This window comes from Empidonax traillii, unplaced genomic scaffold (genome assembly GCF_003031625.1).
Source record: "Empidonax traillii isolate 1590-97213 ecotype Southwest subspecies unplaced genomic scaffold, ASM303162v1 scaffold254:size1037790, whole genome shotgun sequence".
NCBI classification, from domain to species: Eukaryota; Metazoa; Chordata; class Aves; order Passeriformes; family Tyrannidae; genus Empidonax; species Empidonax traillii.
Window position 1 is genome coordinate 941,579 of NW_020955447.1, and position 20,206 is coordinate 961,784.

The 20,206-nt window shown below is 43.6% G+C and overlaps 1 protein-coding gene across 3 annotated transcripts; it reads right to left on the bottom strand.

Annotated features, from left to right (window-relative positions):
- Nucleotides 1-6,034: 6,034 nt before the first annotated feature.
- DACT2 (dishevelled binding antagonist of beta catenin 2) lies at nt 6,035-19,048 on the bottom strand. 3 transcript variants are annotated; one of them, XM_027889139.1, is made up of 5 exons: nt 18,787-19,048; nt 12,920-13,052; nt 11,132-11,419; nt 6,843-8,672; nt 6,035-6,392 (listed from the first exon to the last, which is right to left on the bottom strand). In XM_027889139.1, the coding sequence occupies exons 1-4, from the start codon at nt 19,024-19,026 to the stop codon at nt 6,874-6,876; spliced, it is 2,460 nt and encodes an 819-aa protein (XP_027744940.1). In that variant the 5' UTR covers nt 19,027-19,048; the 3' UTR covers nt 6,035-6,392; nt 6,843-6,873. The 3 variants fall into 3 exon arrangements, with proteins under 3 accessions (XP_027744940.1, XP_027744938.1, XP_027744937.1); XM_027889137.1 differs by having other exon boundaries at nt 6,035-6,619; nt 6,837-8,672; nt 18,787-19,047; XM_027889136.1 differs by lacking the exon at nt 6,035-6,392 and having other exon boundaries at nt 6,590-8,672.
- Between the last annotated feature and the right edge of the window lie 1,158 nt (nt 19,049-20,206).

Genomic DNA, 20,206 nt, shown 5'->3' on the forward strand with positions numbered 1-20,206 from the left:
CACCCATCCACAGCACTTCTTCTCCATAAATATCCATATATACATCTAATGCTAAGAAGGTATACGGCAAATTTCCACTCCAGGCAGTAACTTCATAAATCTTAGTCCTTATGAAGCATAGAAAGTTCTATGCCAAGGTGAAATTCTCAGCAGTCAGAGGCCACAATGTGGCTGATAAGCACCCTGTTCTTTCCCCCAGTGCCGCAGTGGAATAGAAATACTGACAAGACAAGAGATACTGATTTGGTTATGCACAGAGGGATAGTGAGCCATACAGTTAAGTGAGCACACTCAGCACAGAATCAGGAAAATCTCATTCCCTTGGGGAATAATTTATCTTCATGTAGCCCTATGCCATAATTTGCATCTGAGATAAAGTATTGGTTTAACTCCAATGATCTAAGCATAGGAAAACTTGGGTATGCCCTAGCCATTAACTTCTTCCACTTTCTTGTCATTGGATAGGTTAAAAAGTGGTTTTCTGCACTGTATTCTTAAGATACAACCAATTTTCATCCTGACCACATCTGTTTTTGGTCTTGCTCTTTTTTTGTGTTAAGTCAGATGACCCTCCTAATACAGAACATGAAAATGAACTTTGCTTCCCTTCTTTTCATTGTATTCTTTAGGGAAGATTAAGTAGAAAACAGGAAAAAAAGGGAAAAAAAGCCATACTATTGGCATTTTCTGAGATACCAGAATACCCAGACAGTGGTTAAACTCTCTTCATAATTGAACTTCTTGGCTTTCATGAATGAATGAGCTAATAATCTTAGAAGATATAAGATTTTATTTGTGTTTCAGCATTGCAGTGGTCCAGACAAAGTCTTGGTTTTATATGTTAAATAGCAAAGATCTTGTTGATGCTACAACTTGTCTTGCGGGTGCAAGTTTCAATTCTCGATTACTGCTGAAGCATACTTGTTGTCTAAAATGTCAATGTCCATATCATTCCGTCTTGTAAATTGTAGAAGAGTTTGGCAGAGTCTTAACCATAACGATGTACTGCATGAGTCAGAACCTTTAGCTTTTTTAAAGTCACTTTTGAGATGCTAGGAGAGAAAATATTACATGTAAATTATAATTATAAATGTAATGAAGGTTTGAAGTAAGGCATATTTCTCAGAGCTACTTGCTAGACTGACATCTCAATCCTGTGCTGAAGACTAGGCATCCAGAATGACCTAACAGAGCTTTTGAGCACATCCAGTTTTTCAAGTCTGCTGAAACTTAGATTCTTCATTTGGGGCTTGGAAGTCTACAGTTTAGGTTCAGCATTTCCTGATCAGTGCTGCCTGGTCAGTGTGATCTGTGGCCTTTCTCCTTTAGATTTGCAGCTTTACGGAACCAGCAGACTGCTGATACTCCTTCAGTTTGTGTTTTGAAAACCAGAATAAACATGAAATGCCATCATTGTACAAAGCCCTAAGCATCCCCCCTGATCCATCACTAACACAGATGTGCCATGGCAGCAGCATTTTCCCCAGACAAATTAGCCATAAACACAGCTATTTCCACAGCCTGCAGCCCAATCAAGATGAAAGTGAGGTCTGAAATCCTCCTACTTTTCCAACTGTCATGCCAATCAACCCACTTGCTGACATCTTGAAAACAGCATGAGAGGGAATAAATGTGGGGTAGCTCCAGTGACATACCAGGAATTGTGTCATGGGTAAATTTGATGCCTTCCATCCCTAGTTACAAATGCTGAGACAGGAAAAAACCTGGAATGCTTGAAAAAAAAAAAAAATCAGTATTAGCTAAAAATAGTCTCCAGGCTTGATTACAGTGATTACAGTGATAACACGTGGAATTACTAGAATTGACGAGGAGTGGACTTCTGCTCTTTTTAGCTGTTATTCTGCTAATGTTCTACATTGGAGTATAACTAGGCATACTGTGATGGCTTCAAACCTGAGAAGTATAAACACCAAAAAACTGATCTTAGCTGAGCATTTTCCTGTTGGTCACTCTTCATCAATAACTGAAGTATTGCAATAGCTTTCCATGCAGAGTAGTAGCTAGTTTTGGAATTATAGGTCTCCTTAACATCCATATAAGATATGGGACACTGTTTAAATGCTGGTGTAATTGTGTATTTGTATTCCTCAAAGGCAAATTTCAGACATAGGACTCCTTTTATTCCAGATTAACATATGTTCTTCCCTTTGCATGGACATTCCAGCTGCTCATCTCAGGGCAGCTCCCTGAGGTGGATGTTCAGTGAGGAGGACTGAGTTCATGATTAAGGAGCAATAGGTACTACAGTTCTCCACAGGAGTCAAAGGGTTTGCTTTGGTGTGCAAGGCAGAGGGGGCTGCTGTAGCTGAAAGCAGAGCTACTCTTTTCCACTCGGTACAGCTTCCCTTCAGCCTCAGTAGGGTTGAGGAGGTCTCAAAAGGAACTGGCAAATGAAAGCCACTGTTATTGCTTCAGAATTGCAGCTATAAGATGGTCCTTCTATGGCATGCTGTTCTTCTTAATTCCCTGTCAGAGACAGCAGTCAAACGTGCCTTATTTCACTGCATACTTCTTTTTAGCAATCTTGGCCTAACTGGGGATTTTGCACTTGATAGTCTGAAGGGACTCTGGGTTGGGAACCCTGTAGTTCAGGAGGGATTGGTTTGTGGTGGTCTGTATTTCAAGTGTAACATCCAAATTCCAGCACCACAGTGTGGGGCTGGGTTACAGTCCTATCAGGACTGTGAAAAAGCTAGCAAAGGCTGGTGGGGCTGGAACTACCAGAGCCCTTTGGTGCAATCCTCAGCCAGCCTTGTTCTGCTGGCAACAACTCACACTCCAAAGAGCCATTACTATCACCTGCCTTTCAGTAGCTCCTGCAGCACCCCTCACCTTCAGCTCCTACCCTTTCAGAGCTTTAGACTAGGATGGGGAAGAAAACACAAAACAGATTCCAGCACAGCCCTAAAGGTCCATTGGGATCAAGTTCACCAGCATGAGAATCATTTGTAGGTGGTTTTGGAATGTACCACGTGATAACTGCCTTTCTTTAAACCAGTGCCCTGCTAGAGCAGAAGTCACTCCAAAAAAAGGTCTAGTCTGAAGGATGGTGCCTCCCACAAAACATCAATTCTCTGACTCTATCCTGTGGTTTGGGTAATGGATGTGGACTTGAAAATTTAAGATTGTGTCATGGCCAAGAAGGCTAGCAATTATCCAGTTCCAAAACTGTTTGAGCTATAAAAGGATTAACAAAGTTTTTAAAATCATAATTATGATCTATTCTGCAAATTGCTCTTAAAGCTTCCTTAATTCCCTTTCTGTTCTCTCTTTTTAACTTTCTTTTCTTTCCTTTGTGGTTTAGGAGCAATTTGCTCCTACACTGAAGTGTAAATGTCTGCCTATGACAGAGGGAAACTGCTGATCTGGCACATAGATTTCAGCAGTGGATGATTTTGATTCACTAGAGCTTGGAGCAATGATGACAGATGTTAGCTACTGCAACAGAGACACTGCATAAAACTGCTCTGAAGCGGCCATACACTTGCTAATCAAGTCACAGTGAAAGTGCTAAACTTCTCACCCCCGAAGTGTATCAGGTTTGGTGCTAGACTTCTAATTGAATCGCCAACTGACATTTTTTGCATTCTCTTGGGCCTTTAAGATAATAATAATAAATAATGGCCAGTCTCTTCGCGAACGAAGAACCGGGGAAGGTCTTTCCACCTTCCAGCCTGCGCATTGGATTTTTTAGGTGAGACACAGTGTGCGCGGAACTGAGCCCACCCTTTAATCCTGAGGTTCATCTGCCGGGGCCAAGCACGCTTGGACCCTGGCAGCGAGGTCCTCAGGACGTAGATGGATTGCCTTACAGGGCTAGCGAGCTCCATCTGCCCGGGGAGTGTCCTAACCGGGATTCGAACCCAGATCTCAGCGTTGATAACGCTGTGGTTTAGCCACTGCACCACCAGGGACACTCTAAGATACTGCGAGGTAAAAAGACTTTGCGGATTCCTTCTGGAAGGGAAAAGAGACAGTGAATATGTCTGTCTTGCATGGCTATGATCACCAGCAAGGCTAGGCAATCCTTATCTCTGATAGACAGAGGCATCACACTCGTACCCAATGGTTATCAAAATTCTAAGTGTACTTGCCAACAAAAGGTACTACAGTGTACTGAACTATTATCATACTTTTGGTTCTAGGATATCTGGAGTATCAGCCACCCAAGTCTCCTGCCCTGCTTTGCATTGTTCTACTTCTTCCCTCCAGAGCTCTGGTCCCAGTGTACTTTCTGCTCCAGCAGAGGAAAGCAGTGTTTCCAAAGCGCAGTGCCAGGGAGAAGGTCCAATGCCCTAGAGTACAGAGAGGTAACACCACCAGTTCTGCCCTTGCCAAAAAGTCACAGCTCAGTAGCATCATTGCACATGGTAATGCCTCAGCAGCTAAGAGCAGGTTCTCTGCATTGCTGGGGTTCTCCAGCACCACAGGTTTCCCCTGGATCAAATGTGGGCACATAATCATGTTACTATCAAATTAGCCAAGGCACAGGATGATGTTTGTGTCAGATTTATGCTCTTATGTTGGCTTTATGCTGGCACTGGGAGGAGTGACGGTATCTGACCTGGCAAAAAGTGTGAGTTGTACAAGCACTGATACCTCACCTGGCATAAAACCTGTCAGTACAAAATTAAGTCATCACTTTTCTTTATTTGAATTGGCAGTGTGAGTTCATTCTGGATCAGCACTTTCATCATGTGTCTGGCAACATTTCTGACAGAGTATTAAGAACCCTAAAGCAGGATTTACTGAGTTGTGGGACCACAAACTTATTGTTTGAGCTTACTCTGATAAAAAGGCAGAGAGCTACTGGGCGGCAGTTTTTACCAGGTTTCAGAACGCTCCTACCCAGAGCAGTTTTCTACTTAGGAACAACTTCCTCCTTTATGAAAACACCCTCAAAATTCCTATGTAACTAATAAGCCCCACCCCAACACAGAAAAATCCACGGATTAAAGGATCATATGTAACTTTTGACACACTGCTCCAAATGAAACCTTTTGTGTTAATGGAAAAAAGAATCCTTTTGTGGTATAAAAAGTCAACAAAGCATAAATCACTATTTTGTTTGTTCTGTTGCTAGACATGCTGAACAAGAAACCACCGCCAGACCTGTGAAATTCTTCCATTAATCCTACTGGGGTGATTATGTCCAATACTCTTGGAAACACGAAAAAATGTTTAAACATATTTCTCTGACTAAAGCATAGTATTTTCCTAGTTACAGTAAGCGCTAGCTAGAATACTTGACTTAAATCACTTTACATAACTTTTACTGTTCTTATTTTCCAAAAGTTATTTGAAATTGGAGTGGTTTAAAAACATAACACAGCTTTCAAAGAATAGAAGACATTGGGTAAAAGTTTAGTCTTTCAGTATTTCTATTTGCTAATGAATCCTTGGAGTAAACAAGCACTCTTTTACCCAGTTTCTACAAAGCACTTGCCTTTTGTTTCAGACCCAGTACAGGCAGCTGAATGAGGTAATGCCTATATCTCCTAGGCCAGGAATGTATTCAGATTGGGCACTGAAATAGGATAGAAGGATAATACCTGCTATTTTGTAAATGCAGGGTGAACTTCAGCTCAGCTTCCAGATTGCTGTGCTCAGAGGAAAGAACTAGGACTGCTTATCTGAACACAAAAAATTAACTTCTTAGATATTGACACAAAGCTTCACATCAGTGCCTTCAAATGCATTCAAAACACATTACATATACATAAACACATGTTTTAAATTGAGTGTCTTGTGAAAAAATTGCATCAATTTAAGTGAGTCACTTAAACACTACTGTGTCTTCACTAAAAATGCTGCTTTCAAATTCTCTCATTTAGAAGCAGGTGTTTTAACCTCAGGTTTCCTGAGGAAGAATGTGAATAGATCCTGGTTCTGACTGAGCTACAGAGATCCTCTGTAAACATAAATGAACGCTTCTGCACAGTGATTATAAAAACACAGATCTGTTTCACCAAAAAAAGCTCTTCTGCATTCCTGACATGACATTAGAGATCAGAATAATCTTCTTTAGATATCAAAGTCAGACAAGCACAACCTTCAGAAGTACATTAAATAGTATTTATTAAGTTTGCAATGTCAGAGGAAAAGCTGTAATTTCAGTCCCAGCTATTCACATACTGTGACATGGAGCACTCATGTTCTTTCATCCATTCAACAAATGAACAATAACATGGAACATAAAGAGGGGGGTTGAAAAAAACAACCCTATACTCTCAGTTTTGAAAAAAAGGAAACAAACTGAAATCCTATTCTCATTCACAAATACACTTGTCTTCTTGATTAAACATACTATCTTTTTATGGAAGAACAGACTCATCCTCCTCATGTTTGGGAGAAGGTATGGGATGGTTGATCTGAAAGAAAGCAGAACTATGTCGAATACAGAGCTTTTCCATAAGACCACGACAGCTAGATGGTTAATGCAAACTTCAGACTGCAAAGAATTCCTCAGAAGAGGTAAGTACACTTTCCCCTTAAGAAGCCTTTGTGTCTGGGACCGATTCAGTGGGTGCATATGGTTAACAAATCACCAAGGTTTGCCTATAAAATCTTATGGCAGATGATGTTTTTATTTTCACCATGGTGACCCTTCTGGATAGTAAAAAAAGGTATCACATAATATACACAGAGATTCATATTTACAGAATAAATGGCTAAAGAGGGAACTGGATACAGTGACATTAATGTCTAGTCATTAATGAAATCCCTCATGTAGATTCAGGGATTGTTCATAGTTCCTTTAAGCAAGTCCTTTTCTTTGCACATGGGTTCTCTTGTTTTGCAAATGAGACCCAGGAGGATATCTCACCCTAAGAAACAGATGCTTGCTCTGCCTTAAACCATGGTCATGACTTTCAGAGACGCAGGTTGGAATCTCCTTATCTTCTTCTTTAATGCCTTTGAAGCTTTGATACGACAGATTTTGGGCACAGGGGGAAGAGGCTTGGAAGATGCCTGGACAGTCCCCGATTGTCTGACTGAACCTTCGGGCCAAATCAGTTCACTTTCATCCCCCTCATCGTAGTCAAGGGCAAGACTGCTACTGTTACTGCTGCCATCCGAATCACTTTCACTGGACTCACTGTCCCCAAAACGGTTAGTCGTGAAATCGCTGACCTCCCCTTCGCTGGTCTCTGCGATTGTGGAGTGAAAGAGGGAAGCACAGTCTGCAGAGTACTCGGAGTGGTCTGACTCGCTTTTGGCATAATCTCCGTGGCGCTGATTCTTGGAGTGAGCCCTCACACTGACAGTGCGCAGGACACCGGCTCTCCTTGCTGGCTGCCTTGACGCTCCCAGGCCAAAGCTATGAGACAGGCTGGCCAGGTTGGCCTTGGCAGAGATCTCCACTGTGGACTGCCACTTGCGCTGCTTCTTCTTGTTGGCTGTGTCTACACAAGCTGCTTCCAGGGAATGCAGTGCATTGGCAGAGGCTCCGTAGAGCTCTGGCCTGGATGACACGGTGGGGAGCCTGACTTGCACAGGGAACAGACTGGACTCCGAGCACGACCTGCCAGTCACGTCACAAGAATACGAAGGTCTCTGCAAGAGATTCTTCACTCCTTGTGACCTTTGGGGCTGATTCCACTCAGCAGGAAGCCTAGTGGCTCCATGGGACCCTCTTGCTTTCTCCAAGCATGAGGTTTGCTTCCCAGGCCGTTGTACCTTTTCACTGTTCCTCCTCTTTATCTTCACTGCCTTTGTTTTGGAGCTGGCAAACTTTACTCGGACTTGGTGGGATTCTGCAGGGACAAACTGAGCATGAACAAACTCAGTTCCTGCCACTCGCTCATGACCCCCAGTGCTAGTTGATTTGGCACTGCCACATCTTTTGAGGGGCAGCTTTCTGGGTGGGACAGCTTTAGCATTCCAGGCGTCTGGGCTGGAGTCCTCCTGGCACAGCTGTGAGTAGGATGAACTGTGCTCTGTGCTGCTATCCATTGCTTCTGCCAGGGGAGAACCCCTTGCTGCTGATTTGGCAGCATAACAACTATTCACAGCTGATGGCTCTGTGTCAGGCCAAGTGGATGGCTGTTCTTCATTCACACAGTGCATGGTCTCCTGCTGCTTGGCACATTCCCCCTCTGACACCTCTCTTGACAGCTTCCCTTCAGCTTTGTTACTTTCCAGAGAACTTGCCTGTTTTTCCAGCTGGCTACTGCTGCTGTTAATTTTCACTCCACCGGCGCTGGGGGTTATAATGAGTCTCTGGTGCATTGCGGCTGGCTGGCTCTTTGTTGGAACCCACTCACTGGCATCAGCCCGACTGTTCCCTTTGCATCTCGTCAGCTGCAGTAATTTATTGATGTAACCCCCTGGCTTGGCCTCAGTGGTTGGCCTAGTCCTAATCAAGCTGGGACCTGTCACACTAGGCAGAGGTTTGCTGGGAGGAGCCTGGAAGTCCGATTCTGGGGATGTGCCCACCAGGGAGAAAAGAGGACTTTGTAAAGCCACCGCATGAAGGGGGCTTGGGTAAGGATACACATCAATGCCATTCTTGGAGACCAAGTCATTCTGGAATTTGGGGTCCATGCTGAGCAAGTGCATGTCTCCGTTATGGCACAGAGGCAAGACGGATTTGGGATAAGTCTCTTTCTGAAATCTAGCGTCTGCTGGAGTGAGTCTTTCCAAGTCACCTACACAGTGGATGAAAATAAACAACCTAATTAAATCACAGACAATTACATTCAAACTGGCTCATGCTAAAAGTGCTATCTCAGAGGGATGTGATGGCTTTCATTAAAATCAGTAACATGAATAAAGAAAGTAATTTCAGCCTTCCAAGGTCACTGAATTACTTTAAAGCTTTTATTCACCTAAGCATAACAGAGATTAGAATGTCTTTTCATGCCAATAATAAAATTCTCACCTTTGCAAGAAATTTAAATTGTGCTACTTGGATGAAAGTAAATCTGTGCATATATAAAAATGTTCTAAAATGTCACACACTAATGGGAACCCAACTAAACAAAAATAAGGGATTACATTTATTTCTTAGCAGAGAAGCCATAGAAGAATGAACTAAAGAACCTTTACTTTGACAGAGGAAAAAAAATCCAAGGGTAACTACTCAGGCAGGTGGTAAGAGCAGTCCCTAAAGATGACATGTATGGCCACCAATTCAGATCTCTTCAATTTTGCAGTACTGTCAAGATTGCTGTAAGTTAGTCTTGACTGCTGCACCTTTCTCTCAGAAGCATCCCCTATGCACAGAGAGGAAAGGATGTGTTCTTGTGTGAAGAAAGGTTATTCCATCCAGACACGTCATCCAATAGAGCATTATGATGCTGTGTTACCTCTGGGACTAAGAATACTAGAATCAGTTAGCTTGGATTTTTCTGTCAAGTGCCAACAAATCCTCACCTAACAACCTTTCTGGCTGCTTCAAGCTAACACAAAACCCAATATAATTCCCAAACAGTGGCTATTTCTGTACCATGACAGGAAGCTTCTGAAAGACTCCAAAATTTGGGGCTGCCTGCAGTGTCCTACCTAAGGCACTCACAGGCCTGCTACAGCAAAGATTAGGAAGATGGTTTCTCAAACAACTGCATAATGAAAATTCTTTAGGAAATTGATGGCAGCATATAATAATGCTCTCTCATGCAAACAAACAAGGAAGCTGTCAAAAGAAAGCTGTGCTTGTGGTGTCTCAGCAAGCCTTCTACTTGCCACTGAAAGAAATGGCAGTTGGTTTGTGCCTGCAGTTACCTCTGGGTAAAAGCTAAGGAGTGGGAAAGAGAAATTTCTTTCCCTCTCCAACTGATGCTTTACTGAAGTAACATCTTGCTTAATTTCTTGCAGTGTGGTCAACTTCATAAGAATTGTTTCTTCAAGACTACACCCACTACTACCCCACTACTTATGTTTCTCATACAGAAGGAAGTAAGAGTTTGTAGCCAGGAAGAAGGGAGATGCTGCTGGAAAAAGAACGGAGGTCTGAAGGAGGTTGGTAGCCTCTCTCCCACAGCCCTCAATATCAGCTGTTCCTTTTTTTGCTGGTCTATCTCTAGATCCAAAAAACCATAAAGCCTCCGGGGTCTCAGCAAAATGTTGCAAAGCAGGAAAGTTTCTGATTGAGCAAAAGATCTGTAATCTGAACAAGGAAGTCATGGATCATTAAGCTCAGCTTCATCCCCAGCCTTTGACAAGCCTTGAAAAGACTTTACTTTTATGCTATAATTTACCGCCATCTCTTCAGGTGTGTCTGCACACATAGGTATCGAACAGGTCTTTGTTTCTGTTCCAAGCAAGCTAGAGGTGAGTTAGCTCACGTCAAATAGTTGTGGGAATGATTCCAGAGTGACATGGTACTTGGAATGATGTTCCCTACTGCTTCTCTGTTTCTATAATGGAACTGACACACATCTCACTGGATCACTATTAGAACTGTACTAACAAAAGATTGCTTAGAGGCCATGGAAGAATCCATAATAAGAAGGGATATGATGTCACTTTGCAGATAGTAAACAAGAGATTTGGAATGTCAGTGGACTTGCACATTTTGTCTAAAGGTATAATGCAAACTCATGGTTGATCCACTATAAGGCCATGACTGGTTTCTAGATAGTCAATTAACTTTTGGCCTCTGTTGTCCCTAACTGTACATAACAAATTATGAGAAAGAGTTATTGTTTGAGTCGACATTAATTTGAATAAATAGGGAATTTTGAGTTCACTTTACATCTTTCATACATTCCTCTACCTTCACACAAGATACTTCAAATATTGAAAATTTTCTGATTTCACGTGCAGCTCAATTAAAAAAAGTATCTCAACATTCATTACCATTTTATCTCATACACTAAAGTATTTTTCCATTTCTAAATGCAGAGACCTCACATTTGTTATTGTTTCATCCACATATTTGTTACTGTTTCATCCTTGTATTTGATATCGTTTAAAAATATCTGAGTATGGAGACAAGTGAAACTTGGACAGTAAACATTTTGGCCATGTTTTTCATCAGTTCTCTCTTTGTGTGTTGAAAAGGAGAGCTATATATTGATTAAACATTGGTATTCAAGGTCCTAAAAGTAATAACCAGGAATATGCTCTTCCCTTGAATGAAATATCCAGTTCTGACATCAATTACCTGTAGAAACTGGCCTTGGTCTGGACCTGGCAGGAGCTGCAGAAACATCTCTGCTAGCTGTAATCCGACATCCATCGCTGACATAGGTTCCCTGCTGTTGGAAGCTGGTGGTGTGCACAGTGGTTTCATCTGCAGACTTGGGTCGGTAATCAAACACACTGAGCCTCGCCTTAGGGTGTTGAGAGCTGGGCAAGAGACTGGTGTGGGAGGAAGAGATGGATTCACTGTACACAGAGGTACAAGAATTGGATAGTGAGCAAGAACCACCGTCGCTCAGGTCATAGAATCCTGCAGAGTTAAAATAAATAGGATATTTCATACTTCCAGCAACTAAACATGCTCTGTACAAGAAAAATGCAGAGAATACAATAAATCTTCATTTGCTATGTGCCACAAGCCTAAATTTATGATAATTTATTTAGGTAACATTAGCACAGGTATACTCTAATTCAACCAAACTTTACTGGGCTTCTGCACATTTACTTAGGCCCTGAGCCAGCTTGGCACACACACGCCTGCTTAGTTCTGAGGGTGGGATGGGGTGAAGTACAGCAACATCACGCCCAGTTCTTCATTGGAGAATGTCTTTGGGGACTATTATGCAACTGGTGTAAAACAGGGCCTTCTTCCACTGTTGTAACTTGTGCTGGGTGAATAGAAACACAGACTGGATGGGAAAGTAGAGTAAAACTAGCCTGTGATCACAGCTGCCAAGCCTATGATAGCTGGAATGTCTAAGAGCAGAGAATGGAGGCTATCTTCCCCCTCCAGGTCTTGAGATCATTGCCAAGTAATTATGGAAGTATTAAAAAAGGCTCTGTATAAATTCAAGACAGAGATTTTTATTATTCCTCTCTATAGCAGAAACAGAACAGTTCCTTTTGAACTATGTGCATGTGCCTAAGTGCACAACTCCTGAACTTAAATGCTCAACAGAAACTTGCACTTTTTATGCCTCCTCTAAGTACTAGGCTGCAAATGCGTATACTGTATAAAAAGAAAATAAATCTTTCCTTGTCTCACTGAAGACCTGAGGATTTGCAAAATTCTGTTTATAAAGAACTACTTTCATTGTCTCAGACTAGGTAACAGAAACTGGTTTTAACAGACACCCTAGCTATAAAAGTCTGCAGTACAACTCTGTGAACCACACCAGTAACCTGATACCTAGTATTTTTCTGTCCATGAGATCTTTACTCAGCAAACTTTTGGGGTGATTTTTCTCAGTGTCCTTTAATAGAGCTGTTTTGTTTCTACAGATATGATCAAACATTCCTTGGGCTGGAGCACTCCAGTACTAGTGATCTTCAAAGCCTTAGTGAGGCTCAGAATCTTCCTGGACTCAAGCAGACCATTGATATGGATGCTGGTCTCCTTCACTTCTTTTAAGTACTCTAGCCACTTTGCCAATGGTCATCATACATTGGAGAGTTAATTTAGGTGATTAATAACTAAGGTATATAATATAAGGTAATAAATAATTAAGGTAACTAATAAGTACATGTCTCCCCCTCCTTCCATGTGTGGCTACAAGGTCCATTTTAAAATAAAATTTAAAACATCCAGAAAAAATACTGTTTGAGGGAATGAATTCTTTCCAACTAAATCAGCTTCTCAGCAGAATTTCTATCAGCTCTGTGAGTCCGCTCTATGCCAGATGACTACTCTCCACCTCAGCCATGGGGCACTGTTTCTGACCAAACAATACAGGGAGTTTTGCTCAGCAGTTGACACTCTTCAGTTCTCCCAGCACCACCCCCGTAAAATAAATAGCCAAGTGCACATTACCTGAGCTGGGCCGGCTGTCACTATCCAAGTATTCACTGGAGGTCTTACTGACATCCAATTTCAGCTCACTTATTCGCTGGTCTAGCTGATCCAGGTGGCTTTTCAAGCCAACATCCTGTCTCCTCAAACGAGACTAAATCACAAGTCGAGGGAAGAAGGAGGAAATGAAGAATAATCACAGTTAGAATCTCAGCAACAATGCATGAATTCAGGCCACCTGTGCCAGCCAGATTCTGCTCTCATTAAGTGTTTATCTTAGTTAGGGACTGTTGCAATTGGCTCTCTGTAATGACACTGACATAGGACAAGGACAAAACATTTTGTTTCTCAGTATATATTGTCTTCTGCCCAGCTGAACATGTTCTCAAATTTTAACCTTTAGGTTTATTGTTACACCTGTAGCAGGAACTGTATCTCTAAAGAGAATGCAATCTTTTAACTAATTAACGTTTTCTTGTATGTACTGCACTCTGCCTCTGAGCAGAGGAGAGATAAACGTTATGGATTGTCTGCCTGATGAAAGGAAACTGCTTTATGTAGAGGTACCTTATTGCCACACAAAGTTAAGGCAGCATACTCAATGCAATAAAACCCTTGGCTTTGATGGCATGTTTATAGTTGAAAGGATACACTGCAAGAATTGTGACATCTATTCTGCTGCAAGTTTTCCTTGCATGTCTTGTGGCTAGATATTTCCACCCATATTATGAAAGAAACAGCTAGCATTTGAGTACTGATGAAAAAATTACTGTATATAAAATAAAAGTTGTCTCAAGTTTGTCAACAATCTTTCAGAAGCCAGCAACAATGTCTGTTGTGTACTGCAAGCTCTGACCAGGCTGATCTGAGGTAACAGCTCCCGCAGTTGCTCCCCCAGTATTTATGCCTTCAGCTTGGGGAGGCAGATGGCCAGGCGTTAGGTACCAGTCAAAGACCTACAGTTGGTTTCTGTAACAAACTTCTCATATAGCACTTGGCAAATTATCTAAAGCCCAGTCACTATTTAGGCAGCTTCTAATTATATCTCACCTCACCACGCATCCTACAATACTTTACAGAAAAGTGGTCTCTTGAAGCTGGTTGAAAAGTTGTGCTTAAAGCCCTTGAGGGTATGGGTTTCCACTCAGTAATTGTAAGAAAAACATGATTAAGCTTATTTTTTATGTGTACAGTTCACATTTAAAAAATACAAGTCGCAGTTCTAGCAGCATTTCCAACCTCAAATATGAAAAACAAAAAATCTAGGTCTCTTGAACCAATAAAGTACCTGCAAAATTAAATGATGTGCAGAAAATCAAAATCAGTACGTACACATTTTCTACTTCACTCTTCACTTTCCTTTTGTATGGATTATACAGCTTTTAATATTTGCATTTTTAGGTTTCTCCATAGCTATAAATACTAAAAGAAAAGGAAGCTCCTAAGATCCTAAAGTGATCAGTAAATTATTAGAAACTGTGATGGAAGTAAAACAGAAAAAATGGACAGAAGACAGATGTCCCAAATTTCACAAAACAACTGTCAGGGCTGGTGATGCTCCTGAGAAGAAAAAAAAAAAAAAAAAAAAAGAAGAAAGAAAAAAAAAGTATTCTAGCATGTTTTTACAGGGAATTGAAGGAACATATAAGACGTAAGAAATAAAGCCCCATTTTGTTAGTGTCACACTTCTAGAAAGGTTAAGCTCAAGTGGCTCATCACTGCTTCCTAGGAAAACCCATGGTGATTTTTCCTTTTCCTGTTTCATATAACCAAAAAGGAAGAGAAGAACTGGATAATAAAGCAGATTTTCTATCCCATCTGAATGATGAATGTATGACCTTGTCAGTACTTCTTTATTTCCTGGCAAAAAAGCAAAACCATGCCAGGCCTTCTTCAATCCCACCTACTCAGGAAATCACAAAGTTTTGTTTTCATGGCTGGAATTAATTGCTTAATGATTAATGTTTTGCCAGCCAATCCCTCAGTCTGTGGTTTCTGATTAATGACAGAGAGGCCACAAGGCTCTCAGGTATTCAAACATTATTTATTATACCTCCAGGTTCTGTCTGCGCTTTCACAGCATTTTAACCAACACACATGATTTACATCATCGTTTTTAACCCCTTTATGGTGTCTCACACCACTGGGTTTCCAGCAGACTCCATAGCTTTGATCTTTCAGTTAACTACTTCTGCACTCAGGGAGGAGAAGCATTCCTCTAACCATTTGGATAAGAATGACTTTTCCGGTGTGTTTGTTTGAGGCTGTTATTGCTCCAATACCCACACTAAGCAGCACTCAAAACCACACTCTTTCTCAACTCACAACATGAATTTTACAAGTGACAAAACCTTGCAGGTAAAACCATCTGTTTGCTTAGGGCAATGCAGCTGTGAAGACTTTTGTGCACTGCACAGCATGGGACCAAAGTTTCCAAATCAACTTGTACTCTGAATGGACTACAGTTTTGCGGAGCCAAATCTGGCATATCACCATACCACTCATTTTTCAGAAGAAAGAACACTTTCTGAAGAGCAGGTTCCTTTACAGCAACACAAGCTGACACCCCAAATTTAGGCACCAAAACCCACTGGTCATACTTGACTATTCTCAACTATTAATTTGTTCACTTACAGGGGGGGAGGTTGACATTTATTGGCTGTAGATTAGCACCCAGTAATTCTATTAATCTGACTGTATTTTGGAATGCACAAAAGATAGCATTCTTAGTTTTGCCCATCTAAAAGACCTTTGGGTCTTTTTGTAACTGATGGTGCAAAACAGCCAGTTTCAGAGGAAAATTAGTATCGCCTATCCTAGACCCTTATTCTAGAGTGAGATGAATTCCTTCTGGAAGCACCTCTTTCTCTCAAGCTGACAAAACTTGAAGTTAGTTTATTAAAAAAAAAAAGATGAAATCTCTTGTTTAAAAGATGTCTTCTCTATTTAAAATTATCTAGAGGGGAAAAAAAATCAGTGTAAAATGCAGGGTACGAAGTGTTTGTTTTTTTCTCTTCAGTATAATGTGTCCCTTCTCACATTTTTACAACACCATAAATCATCTGAGAGCTTGCAAAAACAAAATCATCAGATTCCAATCAAATAATAAAAGGTTTATAAACATGTCCTCTGAGAAAAGAGTTGAGAAAATACTGGCTATTGTAGTCTTTGATATCCACCTACTTGGACAGTGGTCATAGATTTATTTCTTTGCATTAGTCTGAATTTGAATCTCTTTTTTTTCCTCTGTATCACCATGATACTGTTTGACTAAGAGAAGTTTAATAGCTTTGGGATCTCTGATAGTGAACAGCATCACTTAACTCTGCTCCTCTTCTACTACAGAGTTGACCCTGCTGGCACTGTAGTAATTTGCAGCTGCCAGAAGAGACCCTGGCCACCAAAAAGAGCCACTTGCTGGGGCAACAAAGGACGTGACTATTAGGGGCAGCAGACTGCCTACATCAGAGTGTAGGCCGTTAGAATGTAGGGCAGCTGCTGCCTGTCTCTGGAAAATGCTGCTGAGGAAAAGATTGGGACTCTAGAATTGCATCTACACCTGGTCCTCATGGCACTTGATGGCTTTGTTCCACTCATTTCCACTACTGGGACTTGAGTCCTAGAGGGTACTGACTCTGCTCTTCTGTTTCTTACCCTACCATTATAGGAGAAGCCTGGCTTGACTTTTTATCTGCCTTCTTTCCATCACTGAGATGCCCTGAGCCGGCTCCACCTAACACAGCTTCCCCATTTTATGTTGCAAGGACCAAACTTTTAATGAATTAAACCATGATCATGCTAAAGCCCAGAGCTACAGCCCTCCTTGAAATTTGGATCAAGATACACTGCACTGGCAAAGCTACATTTACATTGTTAATGAGTTTCTCAGTCTGAAAGCTTACAGAGGAGCAATCATATACTATCATCCATGGGCCATCAACAACAATGAAGACATACCGCCCCTTGAGCAATGCTGTGCTTTGCATTTTCTGTTGTTTTTAGTTATAATCCAATTTCCTGCGATCATGAATGGAATTTTCATGGGTTTTGAGTGCAATACACTGCTTATGAGTCACCAAGAAAGTTTTGAGCCTGTGGCCACTGAGATCCTAGGACCTGTGAACTACTTCTAATGGGCCTGTTTTCAACTGGGTGTACTTTCTTATTAGGCAACTTTGAGGTATGCACCTCTACTCAAATATGTATCTGAAGTTTGCAGGGGGAAAAACCAATAAAGGTAACAGGTACTCCTGAACAGTAAGTCTGAAAAGCTTCCAGAGCTATAGGTCAATCAGAAGAGCTTTGTATCACTACTTTAAGCATTCACACAATTGCATTTTTGCTGAAGAACCTATCTCTGAATTTATGTAGTCATCCCTCTCAAGCTTTATGAACACTTCCCTTCTACACACCCCAAGAGACACGTTTCCCATAATTGCACTGGCACCTACTGGTGAAATCCATCCCTCTCCAGAGGCATACAGAGTTACTCTTGTCCACCCGGCTCCCTTCTAAGAGAAGCAATTAAAGGCTGTTTTTTCCTTCTATATTAACGGCTAGTTTCTCCCATATGCTTGGAAAGCTTTGTGAGGTGGCAGTAAGGTCTTGAAAAGCCAACCTTCTGTTTTAATATTTTATTTGAAAAATATATAAACAAATGAGTAATGAAAGCACAACAGCTGAAATGAAAAAAATACAATCACTACAGTCAGAGGTCATTGGCTGATTCTGTTACCCCAGTAGCCCCAGACAGGCAATAAATGCCTTGAATTCTTTTGTTTAGTCAAAAAAAAAAAAAAAAATGTAGAGCTATTACTTAAAATTATCTATCAATGACAGGTACTCCAGTGGCTGACCGTCCACTTGTACTGTGTCTTCTTAATCAAGATATGCCTGCTGCTGTTTTCACAGAGTGGTGGCTAGAGTTCCCTGAAGGTTAAAGCCAGTTTTATTCTGAGATGCTTCCTGATAAAGCTGCCTATGGGGAGCGAATAACCATGCTGTTTTCACACCTGATTGATAACTGATGGCCGAGTCTTGCACCGGTATAGGGAAGGAAAAAATTCTGAATTAAGTCTGAGTTTACTGAAGTGTGTAATTGCCCACACTAGAGATTAACGCCCTTTTACCCTTTGATTGTTGGCTCACCTATGAAACTCGTTTCAGCTTCAATTGAGGGTTTTTTTTCAGTTTCACAAAAAAAGCTGCGCAAGCTGCCAGTGTAACACTTTAAATACAAGGCCTGGCATTCAGTTATTCTTCCCTTTTGATCACGCAACGCGTGGAAAGAACAAAGTGCTCCTGGCTCATGAAGCCTTTCCTGGCAGATCGACTCCCACGGGCGCACACCCGCGCGGGCACACATAGGTGTTCGGGCACACATAGGTGTTCGGGCACACGCCCACCCGAACCCCTGGGCGCTGAGCCCGTGCATGTGTATCTCCCTCCGTCAGCCTTTTGATCTCCTATGCAAACGGCTCCTGCCACTGAGAGCCGAGCGCTGCGCTGCTGAAGTTAATCATCGCCCACTCCTCGGCTCCGGCGAACGAGCAGTGCCGGGTTAACAACTTCTCCCCGGCGCTCCTCCCGGCACGGAGCCCGCTACCAGCGCTGCCCGTTTCGGGCCGCCCAGGTGAGCCCCGCCTGCTACAGCGGGGCTGCTACCGCGACTCGCACCTGCCCGCAGGGGGAGCCGCGGCGGGCGGGGGCAGCGCAGGGTCCGCGACTGCAGCGTCCGCCCGCTCCCGGTCCCGTCACGGCGCCGGCGGCTCCCGAGGCGGGGCCGGGTGTCCGGCAGCGCTCCCCTCCGCTCGCCCGCAGCACCGCGGCTGCACTCACGGAGCCGCGTAGCGGGGCAGCGGCGCGTCCTGTGCTGCACTGTCCCTTACCAGCTGCTCCTTCAGGGCGGAGAGGGTGGCCTCCAGACGGTGCTCCTTGCTGTGGGTGGACAGGGGCTGCTCTTCTCCGCCCGCCGCCGGCCGCTGCGGCATGGCCAGGGCGGCCCGCACCAGCTCCCGCTGCTTCTCCCGCAGCACCTGGAGCTCCTGGAGGCCGGCCAGGGCCGCCTGCAGCCTCTCGCCCACCCGGCCGCGATCCCAGCCGCCCGGCCGCGGGGCGCCCAGCAGCATCGTCAGCGTTGGGCCGCGGCTCCGGCCATGGCAGTGGGGCAGCGGGGAGGCGGCGGGGCTGCTCCCGCCCCGGGCCGTGCCTGCGGCGGGGTCTGAGCGCCCCGCTGCCGGCACCCGAGCGAGTGAACCGGTGCTGCAGCGGCTCCTGCGGTTTTGGAGAAGAGGTGGGGACAGGGGAGGGAGAGAGGGAGGGCGGGAGCGAAGAGTAGAGGCTGCAGCTCCAGGCAATGCCGGGTCCACCTCTCGGGTGTATATGCGGGAGAGTGCCCAGCGATGCCCCCGCCCCGAGCAGGGGGCGGCTCCCGCCTGCCTCGGTCCTGCCCCTGGCTGGGGGACTGCTCTCGCCTCTTCCCCCTCCCCGGGGGCGAAGCGGGGGGGAGTGGCCGGCCTCTCCGGGCAGAGTCAGGTCCTGGGGGGCTAGCACTCAGTGCTGGAGCGAGAGCTCCGGTCCCGGCCAGCAGCAAGCCCCGGGGATGCTGCGGAGATCGGAGCTGAGCCCAGAGTCGTGCTGCAGCCTTGTGCAAATGGAAATGACGCGAGCGTATGGTGCTGTGAACTCTCAGGTATAACAAGGCTTTCCTCACAAAAACGTGGCGTTTGTAACTCCACCGCTTCCCCTCCTGGCTGGTGGTGCTCCTGGCTAGGCGCAGGCACAGCACTGGCACTCCTTACCTTGCTCTCCAGGAAACGATCCAACTGGGATCTCACTGCACAAGTTCGCTGTCATGTGCTGAATTGTTGATTTCCACTTTGGAAGCAAGGCAGAGTCCTGTCTTGAGGTCAAGGTATGGCTCAGCCCCCTCCCCTGCACCAAGGTAATATGAAGGGCTTAGGATTTGTTTTAAATGGGACGTGAAAACACAACCATAGAAATTCAAGGACACAGTGCTGTTGCTTCCAAGAAATGTCAGCATTTAAAGCTCCCAAGACAGGCAGCTGCAGCTTCTTCAGAGGTAGTTGGTTAGCAGGCAGCAAAACCAGAATGTGTAGCCTGTAGTGATGCAGTGGGAGAGAAGAAGCCCTGATACCAAGAGCCTAATGGTGATCATGCTACAGGAGACTTAATTTTTCTGCTGCCTGCACTGAAATAGGAATCATTTGGATCCTACAGATCCCAGGATAACTGTGAACCACACTCCTGATTTACATAATTTCAGGAAAGGTGTATGATTCTCCGTGA